Source organism: Rhinopithecus roxellana, chromosome 12, assembly GCF_007565055.1.
Source record: "Rhinopithecus roxellana isolate Shanxi Qingling chromosome 12, ASM756505v1, whole genome shotgun sequence".
Classification (NCBI taxonomy): domain Eukaryota; kingdom Metazoa; phylum Chordata; class Mammalia; order Primates; family Cercopithecidae; genus Rhinopithecus; species Rhinopithecus roxellana.
The window spans coordinates 22,329,272-22,343,133 of NC_044560.1; the positions used below are offsets into that span (position 1 = coordinate 22,329,272).

Below are 13,862 nucleotides of genomic sequence, written 5' to 3' on the forward strand. Positions count from 1 at the left end.
GCTCCGGGACCGTCAAGCTCCAGCCACCAAGGCTCAGGCTGCTCCTCGTGGATGGAGGTGGCCCCAGTAGGGGCCTGTGCAGACACTGCCTCTCTGGGGCCCACTAACTCCCTGGGGTGCTCCACGAAGGCCTAGACCCCCCCCCCGCACCTACCTCTCAGTCTGTTCCCTGACTGCCGCTGCTTGGAAGAGAAAGTATTGCCCTCTGGACCTCGCAGTGGTAGAGAAGGTGGCAGCGGCAAGGGAGGAGCTGCTCCCACGGCAGAGCGTTCCTGTGAACTTGCCCTTCCCAGTGTTCCCTCTAGGCTTCCTCCCCACCCGGCCTTCCTGGGGACAAGTCCCGCCCACCTGGCTTCTCACTCAGCTTCGGCAGCCCGGCTCATGGGCGCTAGGTTGAGCTGGAAAGCGAATGTTGAGGAAGGAAGTTTTAAAAAAAAAAAAAAAAGCTGACCCACTGTGTAGAAAAGGGTATCATTTTATCAAATATTGACAATTTCCGGTCCTCTAAGGACAGGCTGTCCCTTTCTGCCCAGCGGTCCCCAAGGAGAGGCGACTGTGGCCAGGCTGAGGGGCACTGGCTGAGGCGGTACCAGATGCTTCCCACACCTGGGAGGGGTTGCGCCTTCCCCAGTTTTCTCCAATTTCAGCAACACTTTGGTTGTTGTTAGGGGCAGGAAGGAGGCAATCCTGCAGAATACAGTGTGCTGGGGCCAAAGGCCACTCCCAAGTCCAGCAGAGAGAGTCCCCAGCCCCCGGCACAGGCAAGAGGCAGTTAGGGACATTCCCTGAAAGTACGTGGTGTTTCAGACACAGTCGCTTGGCTGCCCACCACGCTCCAGAACCGAAGATGTGGCAAAATACTTTTTGGCAGTCCACCAGAGAAGAGGATTCTTTCCTCTGGAAGGACCTTCTTGGTCGGCAGGTGACAGCGTCTCTAGGATGAGGCCTGGAGGAGGTCAGAGCCGACACTGCGGTCCTCACCCACGCCTGCCATGGAGCACGCGCGGCAGTGGCAGGGCTGAGAGTGGGCCGGCCCCTGCCCCGCAAGCCCAGCGCTAGGGCAGCTCCAGAAGGTTCTGCAGGTGACTCAGGCTGTCCGCAGGCGGCTCTGGTGGCTGGGCCTCTCCTGGGGCGGGTGAGGTGCCTGGGCATGGGCCGGACCTTGCCTTTCCCGGGGCACAGCCTGGAGGCCCTGCGCCCAGAGGCAGTTTTGGGCACAGAAAGGAGAGCGGAGGCGGCCTGGGTCTCTGGGCGGTGGCACAAGCCCTGGCCGGGCCGGGCCCTCAGTGGATCTCGGCCTCCGTGAACTCCTCCTTGATGGGCTGCTTGCGGGCCTTGCAGTCGGGCAGGTCGAAGCCGAAGTCCGCCCACTCGTCGGGGCCGGCGCCGGGGCCGCCGCGGTTGGGGATGGTGATGGTGTGGCGCACGCGGAAGTGCACGGCCTCCATGACCCGCTGGCGCTGCAGCTCCCCGGAGCCGCCGATGGAGATGGCGGCCGCGTTGCTGGAGCGGAGCAGCTGCTGCGCGGCGCCGCAGTCGTGGCCCTGCTTCAGGTCCTGCAGGCCCCGCCAGATGGTCATGCGGTACTGCTCGGGGATCTTCAGGGCCCCCAGGTCCTGCGAGAGGCCTGCGCGTTAGGGGCAGGGGGCAGTGGGAACAGGGAGAGCAGGGAGGGCCGCCCTGGGCCTGGAGGTCTGGCCACACCACACCCTGGCCCCACACCCCCAACCAGAGTAGGCAGGAGAGGGGCACGGGGGAGGGGAGAGCCCACCAGGGCTCCGAGCGTTAGACATGGAGCTCCCTGAGCATCTATCTACCTGGCCCTGGGGGAGGAACTGCCTCCCTGCCTCAGGGCAGAGCCTTCCTTGGGCTCCATGTCCCAGCCCCCCGGAGCAGACCCCCAGCTCATCCATGAGCTCCCAGCACCCTCTAGGCACCACACGAAGCACACACATGCAGGGGAGGCAAGGGTTAACATGTGACCTGGAGCTGGCTCAGCGTACTGGGGACAGGCTGCAGGGAGGGCGGTTAGTGGACACAGATGAGGCCACCCTCTGCACGAGGGACAGTTAGGCTGAGCAGCTGGCCCCAGCTCGCACTGACCCTCATCTCTGTCTGCAGCCCCAGGCTGGGGATGGTCTGGGACGGTCCTTGGACCTGGGCCGTGGCACTGGTTGGGGGCGGGTTTCCGGCAGAGGGCTTGCTCTTCCTTGCCTGACAGTGTCTTGTGGTTCACACTGTCCTAGGCTAGGAGCAGGCTTTGTGCACCGCTGGTCTCACTTAACCCAAAGACAAGTCGTGGCTGTTTAATCATGGTGCCTGCGATCAGCTCCCACAGGTGCCAAGAGCTGTGTGGCCTTGGGTCAGGCGCTTGGCTTCCCCGGGTCCCCTTTCCTCCGGGTGTAAATGGCGCTGAACTGGACTGACTCCCTCAGGGCCTTACATTCTTCTGTTCTTTGTGCCTTGGAAACAGCCCATCCCCTAAAATCAAAGGCACACTGGCTGCTGGGAGCCCGAAAAGGCCCAAATGACCAATTCAGCATCTGGAGGCCTGGGCCTGTGTCCTGCGCCACCAGCCGCCTGCCTGGCTGTGCCTGCCTGAGCTCTCAAGAGTCAAGTCATCACATCTGCTTGCCCGTGGGAGAGGGTTTCCAAGTTTCCCAGCCACGAGAGCAAGGAAGAGAAGGCTCTTTGCCCTCTGTTCAGGGGCCCCTCCAGCTACTGCCTGTGCGGAGCGGGGGTCGCCCGGGGGTTACCTCGATGGTCAGGTTCTGCAGGTGGTAAATGCTCTGTAACCCTTGGGACGTGAAATACTCGATGCAGTTTGGACACCCCAATCCTGTTAAAAAACTGCAGAGAGAATTTGAGAAAGGAAGCACCATTAGCTTCCCAGCACAGGGCTGTGCGAGCCCTCACCTCTGGGAGTGGCCTGGCTGGGGCGGAGACTGTCACTGTCTCCCTCCAGCCCACAGGTGGCCATGGCATCCCTCGGGGAGGGGACGGGCTCAGCTGGGGACAGGTCAGTGAAGACCCGGCTTTTTGTGTTTTTCCTCTAAGTGGACCATTTCCCCAGCATCTTCGATGCTCCTAGCCTGACTGTCCCCACCCGCCTGTCTGATCTGGGGTTGCGAGTGGTGAGCACACAGGGTGGGGCAGGGCAGCTGACATGGCCAGAAGGACAGAGGGGAACGGACAGGGTGACAGCGCATGCTTAGGCCCTCGGCAGCCCACACACCTGACGAGGCTGGGGTCGGCGTGGTAGGGGGGTGGCGGAGTGCAGTGGGACCCCGAGACCATGGACTGGGCGCCGTGGCTGCTGCTCATCTCGCCGTTGGCTGGCACTGCGTGGCCATGGTTGTTGAGCATCCCAGGGCCTGGGTGAGAAGCAGGTGGGGCATTCAGGGCAGCCAGGCCAGGCATCCCGGTGCAGGCTCCACCCAGGCTCCAGACACCTCTGGACACCAGGGGAGCCACCCCAAGGCCTGGCGATGTGATCCTTGGCATCACTCCAGCCAGCTGGAGGCTTGAGCAAGGGCTGAACACCTGGGGCCCTGTGTCCTCGCCCCGCCTAGTAGGGACGGCGATGACTGTGCCCACAAGGCACGGGGTCGTAAGAGCAATCACAGCTGGCACTGGAGTGCTCGCCGCATCCCGGGGCCTCAAGAAACACCTGGGGGTGCTTGCTGGCAGCACTGGGATCATGCCTGGTCCTGCCCACATGAGGACCTTCCAGGGGAAGGGGGCCCAAACTCTATCCAATGGAGCCCCCAGCTTGTGCTGGGGTCCCTGAGGAGGTCTTGCACCATTTAATCCTCACAAGGAGTGAGCCTGGTACTTCTGTGGCCATTTGCTGATGGGGAAACAGGCTGTGTAATGTTAAGAGCCTTCCGCAAGCTTCCTTGCCTGCCAAGAGGTGGTGTAGGTGTGTGGGTTCCACGCTCTTAACCATGCCCCCTCCACCGCCCACAGCCAGGAGTGGGCAGAGAGGGCTGTCCGTGGCTGCGCCTCCTGCCCAGAGGGTAGAACCGCTGGAAGGAGCCAGCCACAGAGACACCTGCCCTGGGTCCCGAGCTGGGTGGAGTACCCTGAGCCAGGCGCCCCCAGTGGGCCTCCCCGCCCTGCCCATGGGCCCCCACTGCCCAAGGGACTCACCCACAGGCCCCAGGTTGGGTGTAGCTGCCGAGCTGTGCGGGGGAGGCTGGCCCACCAGCTGATTGACGGAGGGCAGCTTGTTCATGCCCCCGTGCACCTTGTTCATGGGCGAGAGGACCGGCCCGTAGGATGGGGACTGTAGGTGACTCCTGCTCAGAAGCAATGGCTTGCATGGGTGGGAAGCAAGGCAGCCTCGTGCCCACCAACCACCCACACCCGCGATGCCCCCATGCTGCGAATGGGTGGAGACTCTGAGGTCAGAGAGTGGCTTTGTCCTCCTCTGATGTCAGAGCGTGGCTGGAGGATGGCCATGCACAGCCACTGGGCCTGCTCCTGAGAAGGACACTGGCCATGGCGGGGCCGGTAGGCAGGGGGATGACCTGTGCCACTGGAATTGGCCTCTGGTCTTAGTGGGTCATGGTCACTCTGGCCACCCCTCCTGGCCTTTCCACCCAGCAGACATTTACAAGACCCCTCAGTGGCAGAGGCATAGCAAGGGCCATGACCTAGGGTCCCAGGGCAGCCCCAAGTCCCACAAGGCTTCCTGGAGGAGGAGATGTGGGGTGGGCCCCTGAGCTCTGGACCCTGCTGCCTGTCCCTGGCAGATGATGCCTTCTGGAGGGGTTGCTGGTCCTCCTGGCCTTCTCCTGCGGGGTTGAGCCATGAGCTTCCCCACACCGATGGTGGGCTGGGATTGACTCACGGCCTCTGTAGGAGCTGCTGCTGCTGCCGATAGGAGTCCACCAGCGGCTGCGGCACCAACTCCATCAGCTCCAGGCTCTCCTTCAGCTTCATCAGGATCTCGAAGTTCTCCCGGCCTCGCACCTGAGCACAGAGGAGCAGATGCTCTGCCCACATGCCCCAGACCCCCGTGGGAGGGAGGCGGGCGGCCGCAGCCTCAGGAGGACCTGGGCTTGGCAAAGCATCTGTCCTTTGTGGGGGTTCCCCGGCACCCCAGAGGCTCAGGATCCCTTGACCTTCTTTCCTCTTCCCAAGAAGCAGGTCTAACCAGAGCCCATGACTCAGTGGGCAGGTCTGTCCCCAAGAACCATGCCTGCTCCTTGTGGTCCCTAAGCCTCCCTTTTCCTCCCCCACCAACAGATACTGTTTTTTTTTTTTTTTTTTTAGACCAAGTATCTCTCTCCTTCCTTTCTTTAAACAGAGTCTTGCTCTGTTGCCCAGGCTAGAGTGCAGTGCAGTGGCATCATCATAGCTCACTGCAGCCTTGGACTCCTGGACTCAAGCAATCCTCTTGCCCTCAGGTGATCCTTCTGCCTCAGTCTTCTGAGTAGCTGGGACTACAGGTGCATGCCACCACCACACTCAGCTAATTTTTGTAGAGATGGGGTTCTCGCTATGTTGCCCACTTTGGTCTCAAACTCCTGGGCTCAAGTGATCCACCCACCTTGGCCTCCCAAAATGCTGGGATTACAGGCATGAGCCACCGGCCCCAGCTGGGGCTCATTCTGGAGCTCAAAAAACTGAAAGCTTACATCATGGAAGACGAATCCTAGCCAAGCCTGTGCCGATTCAATTCACCTGTTGGAGGCCACATGTGAGAGGCACACTCAGGGGGTCCATGGCCACGGGTCCTGGCCAACGTTAGGGTCCTGGATTCCTGCTGAACTTCTACCCCGGTGGACTCCGCACCACCCCACCTGTGCTATGTACACATGGCTTCATTGTAAATGGCATGACACTGGGTTTTTGGGGCTGAGGGGACTCTCAGGGATGCCCTGCAGTTGGGCCCTGCTGGTCTGGCTCTTGCAAGCAGGTTCTGCCCTCTGGACCCTCTCACTCAGGGCTGGGTGCCTCCCGCCCCCTCCACCATGGTCTCCAGGGTCTCTCCCCATGGCCCAGCCTGGGCTCAGCAGACGACAGAGGCGAGGCAGGTCTCCCGGCCGCTGTACGGGAGCACACACTCACCTGCAGGTAGTACGTGTCCTCGTCTCCGTGCCGCCGCTTCTTCACGCCGGGACCCAGGGCGGGGACGGCAGGGGGGCTCTGCTTGAAGGCTGGAAGGCCAGGCAGGGCAGGTGGGGTGAAGCCACCCTCCGGGAGGAGGGAGACCTGCCCCACCCTTGGGGCCAATAGATTCTTCAGGTGGGTCCAGTGGTGAGCAGCCCACAGGGATGGGCAAACCTGCAGTGCCACCCAGGCCTTTGAGGTGCCCTTGGCCACCTCAGGACAAGCGACTTACTTGGGGGCTGCCCTCAGGCTCTGTCAGGGAGGATTCTGGGTCTGGGGGGCCGTTCAGGGGCTGGCCCTGTCCCTGGGGCATGGGCTCGCACTGTGTCCTGCCAGCGTGTCCCCTTCCCCTCCCACAGCATCTAGTTCCCCCCGGCTGGCTGCTCACCACGCTTGCTGGCAGCCCCGTGTCCCCTTCCCCTCCCACAGCATCCAGTTCCCCCTGGCCGGCTGCTCACCGCGCTTGCTGGCAGCCCCGTTCTTGGTAGAGCTCTCATTCAAGGCCTGCTGCTCCCGGTAGTGGTCCTCATCGGCTTTTCGGTCGCGGCCAGGACAGGCGCAGATGCGGCCCTCAAAGGACCGGCGGCCCAGCACCTGCCCACTGTCGGGTGGGCACAGCCAGAATTGTGAGCTCAATCCTGCCCACCCTCAACCTGCCCACCTTCCCTGCCCACCTCGGACCCTGCAGGACCGGCCTTGAGAGTCCTGAGTCACCGTGGAGCACCCAGTGCCGGCAGCGAGTGTTCCCACCAGAGGGAGCCAGAGGCTCAAAGCTGGGAGGCTGCCCTGAGACCTCGCCCAGGACTCCCGCCTCCCTCCAAAGGCCCAGCTCCTGCCCAGGCAGGCCCTTCAGGCCAGAGGGCAGTCCCTTCCTCCAGCAGCACAGCCCAGTCTCTTCCCCAAGCTGGCCTCGGCATGCAGGTCTCCATGACAGCTCCCCTTCTCCCCCAGCCGTGCCTGCCCAGCCCTGTCCCACCTCCACCCCGTGTGCCCGGGACTCACTCCCGCGTCTCCAGGGTGATGATGATGAGGATGGGCCGTCGGTTCATGCCCCCCACACAGCTGCTGTTACACATGAAGTTGTACAGGATGGTGGTGAATTCTGTCCCCACCTGCACACGGGGGAGCAGGGAGAGGGGGTCTAGCATCAGCACGCATCCCCAATCCACTAAGGTGGCAGCCCCCAGCTCCATGTCTGGTTCTGGCTCAAGGTAGGCAGGGGGTGCCCTGCTCTATAGTTTTTGCCATCTGTATATCTGTCCACTCATCCATCTATCCACCCACCCACCCCATCCATCCATCCATCCATCCACCCACCCACCCCATCCATCCACCAACCCCATCCACCCACCCACCCCATTAATCCATCCATCCGTCCATCCACCCATCCATCCATCCATCCATCCATCAACCCCATCCATCCACCAACCCCATCCATCCACCCATCCATCCATTTACCCATCTATCTATTGATTCATCCATCCATCCATCCATCCATCCATCCATCCATCCACCCACCCACTCCATCCATCCATCCATCCACTCCCCAGCATTTATTATCTATCCATCTATCCAACCATCCATCCACCCACCCATCCATTCAATATCAGTCCATCCACCCACCCACCCACTCCATCCATCCATCCATCCATCCATCCATCCATCCATCCATCCACGCATCTATCCATCCATCCACTCCCTCCATTTATTATCTATCCATCCACCCACCCCATCCATCCATCCACTCCCCCGCATTTATTATCTATCCATCTATCCAACCATCCATCCACCCACCCATCCATTCAATATCAATCCATCTATCCACCCACCCACCCACTCCATCCATCCATCCACCACCCACTCCCATCCATCCATCCATCCATCCACTCCCCCATTTATTATCTATCCATCCATCCAACCATCCATCCACCCACTCATCCATTCAATATCAATCTATACATCCATCCAGCCACCCACCCCATCTACCCATCCCTCTACCCACCCATCCATTCAACATCCCTCTACCCAACCATCCATTCACTCACCCACCCACCCACCCCATCCATCCATCTACCCACCCCATCCATCCACCCACCCACCCACCCCATTCATCCATCCGTTCACCCATCCATTCACCCGTTCACCACCCCATCCATCCATCCACCCACTCGTCCACCCGCTTACCTACCCATCCATCCATCCATCCATCCATCCATCCATCCATCCATCCACCCCAACCACCCCCATCCATCCACCCATCCACCCACTCACCCCATCCACCCACCCATTCATGAAGATCACTGAACACCAAGCACTGGGCTGGTTCTGGGTTCTGGGAGGGCTCAGACCTGGTCTCTGCTCTCAGAGCAGCACAGAGTCCTGCGGTCTGTTTGCCCCAACCTTCTCCCCTGACACAGGCTGGAGGTCAAGCCCAGATGCTGGGTGTGAGTGTGTGTGCCTGCACAGATTTTGGGGGCGTATGTGTGTGTTGCATGCTGTGGGCTCATCTGGGCAGAAAGAGGAACCAGAGCTGTCCCTAGCGAACCCACCCCCAGCACACTCCCGTTTCCCAGGGATTTTGCAGTACAGCTGCGACATGAACCAAAAATCTGTTTTTTTTTTTTGGTTTTTTTTTTTTTTTTTTTTTTTTTTTTTGAGACGGAGTCTCGTTCCGTTGCCCAGGCTGGAGTGCGGTGGCACGATCTAGGCTCACTGCAAGCTCCACCTCCCAGGTTCACACCATTCTCCTGCCTCAGCCTCCCGAGTAGCTGGGACTACAGGTGCCTGCCACCACGCCTGGCTAATTTTTTGTGTTTTTTAGTAGAGATGGGGTTTTACCATGTTAGCCAGGATGGTCTCGATCTCCTGACCTTGTGAACCGCCCACCTCGGCCTCCCAAAATGCTGGGATTACAGGCGTGAGCCACCGCGCCCAGCCGTGAACCAAAACTCTTGATCAATGAGTATCCCCAGACCACAATGTGGGCAGTTTTCACATCACCCTGGAGACAAATACAAAAGCCATTCGGGGTTTGGGAAAATCTTGGCCTTTCTCAGAACTGCTGTCACATGGCAGCCACCAGGGGGCGAGAGAGCTCTGCCTTCCTGGCAGGCCGGGGCAGGTGAGGGTGGGACATGGGTTTCAGGGAGCCCTCCTGGGCCCTGGTTCTGCTGACATAAGGGGCTGCTCTTAGAGGATGGTGGGATGGGGACCTCGAAGGGGGCCTGGGTACAGGGTAGAGGGTTGTGGAGGACCTGGAGACTGGGCACAGGGACAGGAGCCTGGGGTGTCCTGGGGGCCTGGTACAGGGATGGGACCTGGTGAGGGAGGCTGGGGCTGGGTACAGCATGGAGCCTGGTCTCAGAACCAGGTACAGGGAAGGTAGAGGCCTGCCATTGCCTGCTTTTCCCTGGGGGCCTGGTACCCACTCCTCACCTGTTCTGCCTCTGCCCCACCACCCTGCAGCAGCTTCAAACCCTCTGTTTCCTCTACCCCAGCCTTTCACACCAGTTGGGCCCCACATCAGCTCCAGAATGGTGTCCCGGAAACTTCTGCTGCCTTTGTGTCAAAGGTCAAACCCCCCAGCCTCTCCATGTCCCCTTCCCTCCAGCCTGCATGCCCCCCAGTTCCCTGCAGCCCCCACCCACGTGGTGTCCAGCGGGGCCTCCCGGCTCTCCGCCCTGCTGACCAGCCTCAGCCTCCTGCAGGCCGCCTCTTCTGGGCCCCTGGCCTGGCCTAGGAGTCTTTTCACCATCCCTCAACCCCCTTCATAGAATCTGCCACCTCTTCAGGCACTGTTGCTGGTTCGGTTCTGTCCCAGCCAGTCCAGGGTCTAAATGGGCAGGGAACTCCCATCTCCTGAATCCGTGTCTGGGAGCCCCAAGCCAGAAGCAGTGTTGGGCACCAACGGAGGGCAAGGCTGAAGACCCACTCCCCACTATGGAGCGGGGCACACTGAGGCCCTGAGAGGGCCTGAGGCGGATGTGGGGCCAGAGCACCAGTGTGCACAGTGGGCCTGTGTGGGTGAGGGAGTCCCTGACGCACACTTAACACAGAGCAGGGAGCCCCGGACAGACGCCGCGGGATGGGCAGATCAGCCAACTGAGGAGGGACGGGGGCTGCCTCAGGGGACCCCACACCCCGTACGGCTGACTGCAGGGCCCTGGGCACAGCCTGGCTCCCGGCCTACCTGTGGTGGCTCATAGGGCACCACGACGCTCTGCCTGCCGGTGACAGGGTCGTCCACATACTGCGAGAGATTATTGCCTTCCACACGGATGAGGTGGCTGGCTGGGGCAGACTGTCCTGCCGGGAGGGGGCAACACTTCAGAGAGGTGCACAGAGGTGCCCACCCCATGCCAGGTGCAGAGAGGTGCCCAGCCCTGTACCAGGCAGAGAGGTGCCCACCCCTGTCAGGTGCAGAGAGGTGCCCAGCCCGGTGCCAGGTTCAAAGAGGTGCCCAGCCCCTGCCAGGTTCAAAGAGGTGCCTGGCCCCATGCCAGGCACAGAGAGGTGCCCAGCTCTGTCAGGTGCAGAGAGGTGCACAGCACTGTGCCAGGTGCATCGCAGCAGAACTGAGACCACCAGGCCCAGTCCGTGGGCTTCCAGATGAGGCTCAGGCCGGCTGGCAGCCCTTGTGCCTGGGGGTGCCTGCCCAGTGGCTCTGTTCCCTGATTCTCCTGCTAATCCATGGGCTAGCCCATAAGCCTTGCCAGGCACACTGGAGAGAGGGGCTATGGCACATAAGATCTCTGGGGCCCCAGAAGGCCGCTGCCCCTCAGACTCTGCCCAGACCACTTGCCCCTGCCCAGGAGCATGGGCCCCGCAGGCCCCAGTCAGAACTGGGAAAAAGGGGGCTGGGGGAGGCACTGAAAGCCCTCCCAGGGGAATGCTAAGCCCATGCCATCAGCCCCACTCTCTCCCAGTTAGGCACCCCCCTGCTGTGCTGTGCAGGATGCTGGGCAAAGTGTCACCGGAGGGGAGGAGCTGGGGGCCCTCACCTTCGTTGAAGTCTCTCCCGAGCTCGTGGTTGGGGCAGCGCTTCACGATGTCGGTCACGTGCTCCGCCTTCTTGTAGACAGGCATGGCCCGGATGGCGGTGCCCGGGGGTGGTGGGGTGGACACCTTGATCTGGATGGGGCACGTCTTGGCGATCTGGCAGTAGAGTTTCTTCAAGAGTGGAGAGTACTGGGGTGGGGGAGAGGGAGCAGGTAAGACCGGTGGTCCCAACTGCACCCCTGTCCAGGCCACCCCCCATCGGGAGCCACGTTCTCCCCACGGGAGCCCCTCCACAAGCCCCAGATGAAGACTGCCCCGAGCAGCCCCTCTGTGAATCCCTCCAGGTGTCTGTCCTTCGAGGTGCGAATCCAGGCACGGCTGCCCTGGCACCCACTCCACAGCCATCAGGTCATTTGGGCCCCATGACAGCAGGGGTGTGAGTGCCGGTGGCAGCCAGGTGGAGAGGCTTTAGGTTTATGGATGGGGACAAGAAAGGCCAGGAGAGCAAGAAGGGGCTGCTGGAGAGTGAGGGCGGGAATGGGGACTGGGAGCCAGGCCTGCGGAAACCATGTCCCCCACTGCAGTGCTTTGAAGAGGTAGATTTGCAGCATTGAATCTGTTTTTAAGACCAGAGCTAGGCTTCTCTGGCATTTGCACAGAGCAAGTGTGATGGGCTGGGTGCCCACGATGCATTCAAGTTTCCATAGAGAGCTCTCTGGGTTGGTGTGTGTGTGAAGGCCTGTGAAGGTGTGAAGGCCTCTTATGCCCTCAGCAGCCCTGGTGACTCTGACACCCTCTCCTGCTGGGGCCACCAAGTCTGAGCAGCCGAGCCAAGCCTCAGTATCCCCAGCTTGGGACTCAAGGAGCTAAGAGGTCTGTCCAGGGCCAACATGGGCCCTGCTATGGGAGGACTGGATGACATCCTTCCTGATCCAGCCCCTGCAGAGGCCTCCAGCATCGTTGCCCCACAGGGCCTGGCTGCCCATCTGAGGACCCAGGCCGGCTCTCATGAGTTCTAAAAGGGATCCCGCTGAGGCTGCTGCAGGGGCGTCCACTCACTTCCAAGCTGGCTGATTTCCCAAGTGTCTGGCTCCTGGGCACCTGCTGGGAGTCCTCATGCCCTCTCCCCACAGGGCCATCAGGAATGATCCCTGGTCTCAGGTTCAGAGAATGACTTCTGCTCCCACCCCATGCCCTCTGCGCCCCTCACCAGCCCCCGATGACTCCGAATCACAAGTCACTGCAGCCGCAAATGCCCTGGAGGATGTCCCATCGCACTCCACCATGGAACAGTTGGGGAAACTGAGATCAGACACAGGGAGCTACTGGCAGAACCAGGGAAGCCCTTTGCCAAGGAAGATAGGGAGCCCTGACCCCCTGACCCCCACTGGCCACCTGTGCTGCCTCTCTGGCCATCAAGGGACACGAGGGGCTCTCAGGAGCCACACAGGTCCTTGGCAGGTGCAGGCACACGAAAAGCGAGGAAGGAAAAAGGAGGAAAGAGACAGGGGAGATGGAGCTGATGGAGCCTATGAGCCATGGTGGGTGGGGCCTGGGTCTGCAGCACCCTCAGTGCCCCTGTCTCTGCGCAGTAGGATCAGTCCCCTCTTTGATGAGTTACTTGGGCTCCCCGAATGGGACCCAGCCAGGAACGCTGGCCTGTCCCTGCCGTGGGTGTGAGGGGACTGGAGGGACAAGTGGAAGGGGGTCTTTCAGTGGCCTCCTCAGGATGGGAATTGGATACCAAAGGGCTGGCCCCTCCTAGATCCTCCATCCATCTGGAGCCCCTGGAGCTAGAGTGTCTCCATTACCCCTGCCTGCGACCCCCACTTTGGGCACAGGGCCTTAGGCAGGAAGCTGCCCATCCCCAGTCCTGTAAAAAATGCAGAAAGGAATCATCATGCACAACCCTGCAGGCGAGGCTGGGCGCTGTTTAGAAAAGCAGGAAACAGGTCGGGTGCAGTGGCTTACGCCTGTAATCCCAGCACTTTGGGAGGCCAAGGCAGGCAGCTGAGGTCAGGAGTTCGAGACCAGCCTGGCCAATACGATGAAACCCTGTCTCTACCAAAAATACAAGTATTAGCCAGGCAAGGTGGTGGTGGGCGCCTGCAGTCCCAGCTACTCAGGAAGCTGAGGCAGGAGAATTGCTTGAACCCGGGAGGTGGAGGTTGCAATGGGCCAAGATCTCACCATTGCACTCCAACCTGGGTGACAAAGAGACTCCATCACAAAAAAAAAAAAAAAAAAAAAAAAATGAAAGAAAGAAAAGGAAAGCAGAATCAACCTTGCAGAGCCAGCAACCCTCAGCCTCAGCCCTGTGTGGGCAACTGCCCTGAACAATTGGAGCTGCAGCCTTGGGCACGGCAGGAAGGACGGCAGTCCCCTTGCTGTGGGGTCAGTCTGGCTTCCCTGGAGGTGACCGCTGACATACAGTGTCCCCACCATTACAAATGCCCCCTTTGCTCCCCACAGCATCACTTGGGAGGATAAGCAGGTAGCCCTGTCCCCAGGGCACATGGGAACAGCTCACAGTTCAGATCCTCTGAGACTTAGACCCACAGGAGACTCAGGCAGGGCTCTCAGCCCAACCTTGGAGTGGACTGTGTCCAGACACTGGTCTCTTGGACAAAGGCCCTGCCTGAAGCCACACACCATGCATGGTCTCCATCTGTGCTGGGTGGGGACAGAAAGAGGAGGGGCCAGGTGGTGGCAGGCTTTTGTCTGCCAGTGTCCCAAGCAGGGGA

General features: G+C 60.8%; 1 protein-coding gene across 2 annotated transcripts in view; it reads right to left on the reverse strand.

Moving 5' to 3' along the window:
* Window positions 1-848: 848 nt before the first annotated feature.
* TP73 (tumor protein p73) overlaps window positions 849-13,862 on the reverse strand; it is an 86,477-nt gene continuing 73,463 nt past the window's right edge. Inside the window, exons 5-14 of one of the 2 annotated variants that reach the window (XM_010361777.2) lie at window positions 11,121-11,307; window positions 10,310-10,425; window positions 7,123-7,232; window positions 6,579-6,721; window positions 6,079-6,167; window positions 4,856-4,977; window positions 4,153-4,301; window positions 3,236-3,374; window positions 2,757-2,850; window positions 849-1,616 (exon numbers count right to left, since the gene is read on the reverse strand). In XM_010361777.2, the coding sequence (XP_010360079.1) occupies window positions 1,284-1,616; window positions 2,757-2,850; window positions 3,236-3,374; window positions 4,153-4,301; window positions 4,856-4,977; window positions 6,079-6,167; window positions 6,579-6,721; window positions 7,123-7,232; window positions 10,310-10,425; window positions 11,121-11,307 (1,482 nt within the window). In that variant the 3' untranslated portion in view covers window positions 849-1,283. Of the gene's footprint in view, window positions 1,617-1,653; window positions 2,280-2,756; window positions 2,851-3,235; window positions 3,375-4,152; window positions 4,302-4,855; window positions 4,978-6,078; window positions 6,168-6,578; window positions 6,722-7,122; window positions 7,233-10,309; window positions 10,426-11,120; window positions 11,308-13,862 lie in introns of those variants that run through there. The other variant, XM_030941613.1, reaches the window with a different exon arrangement.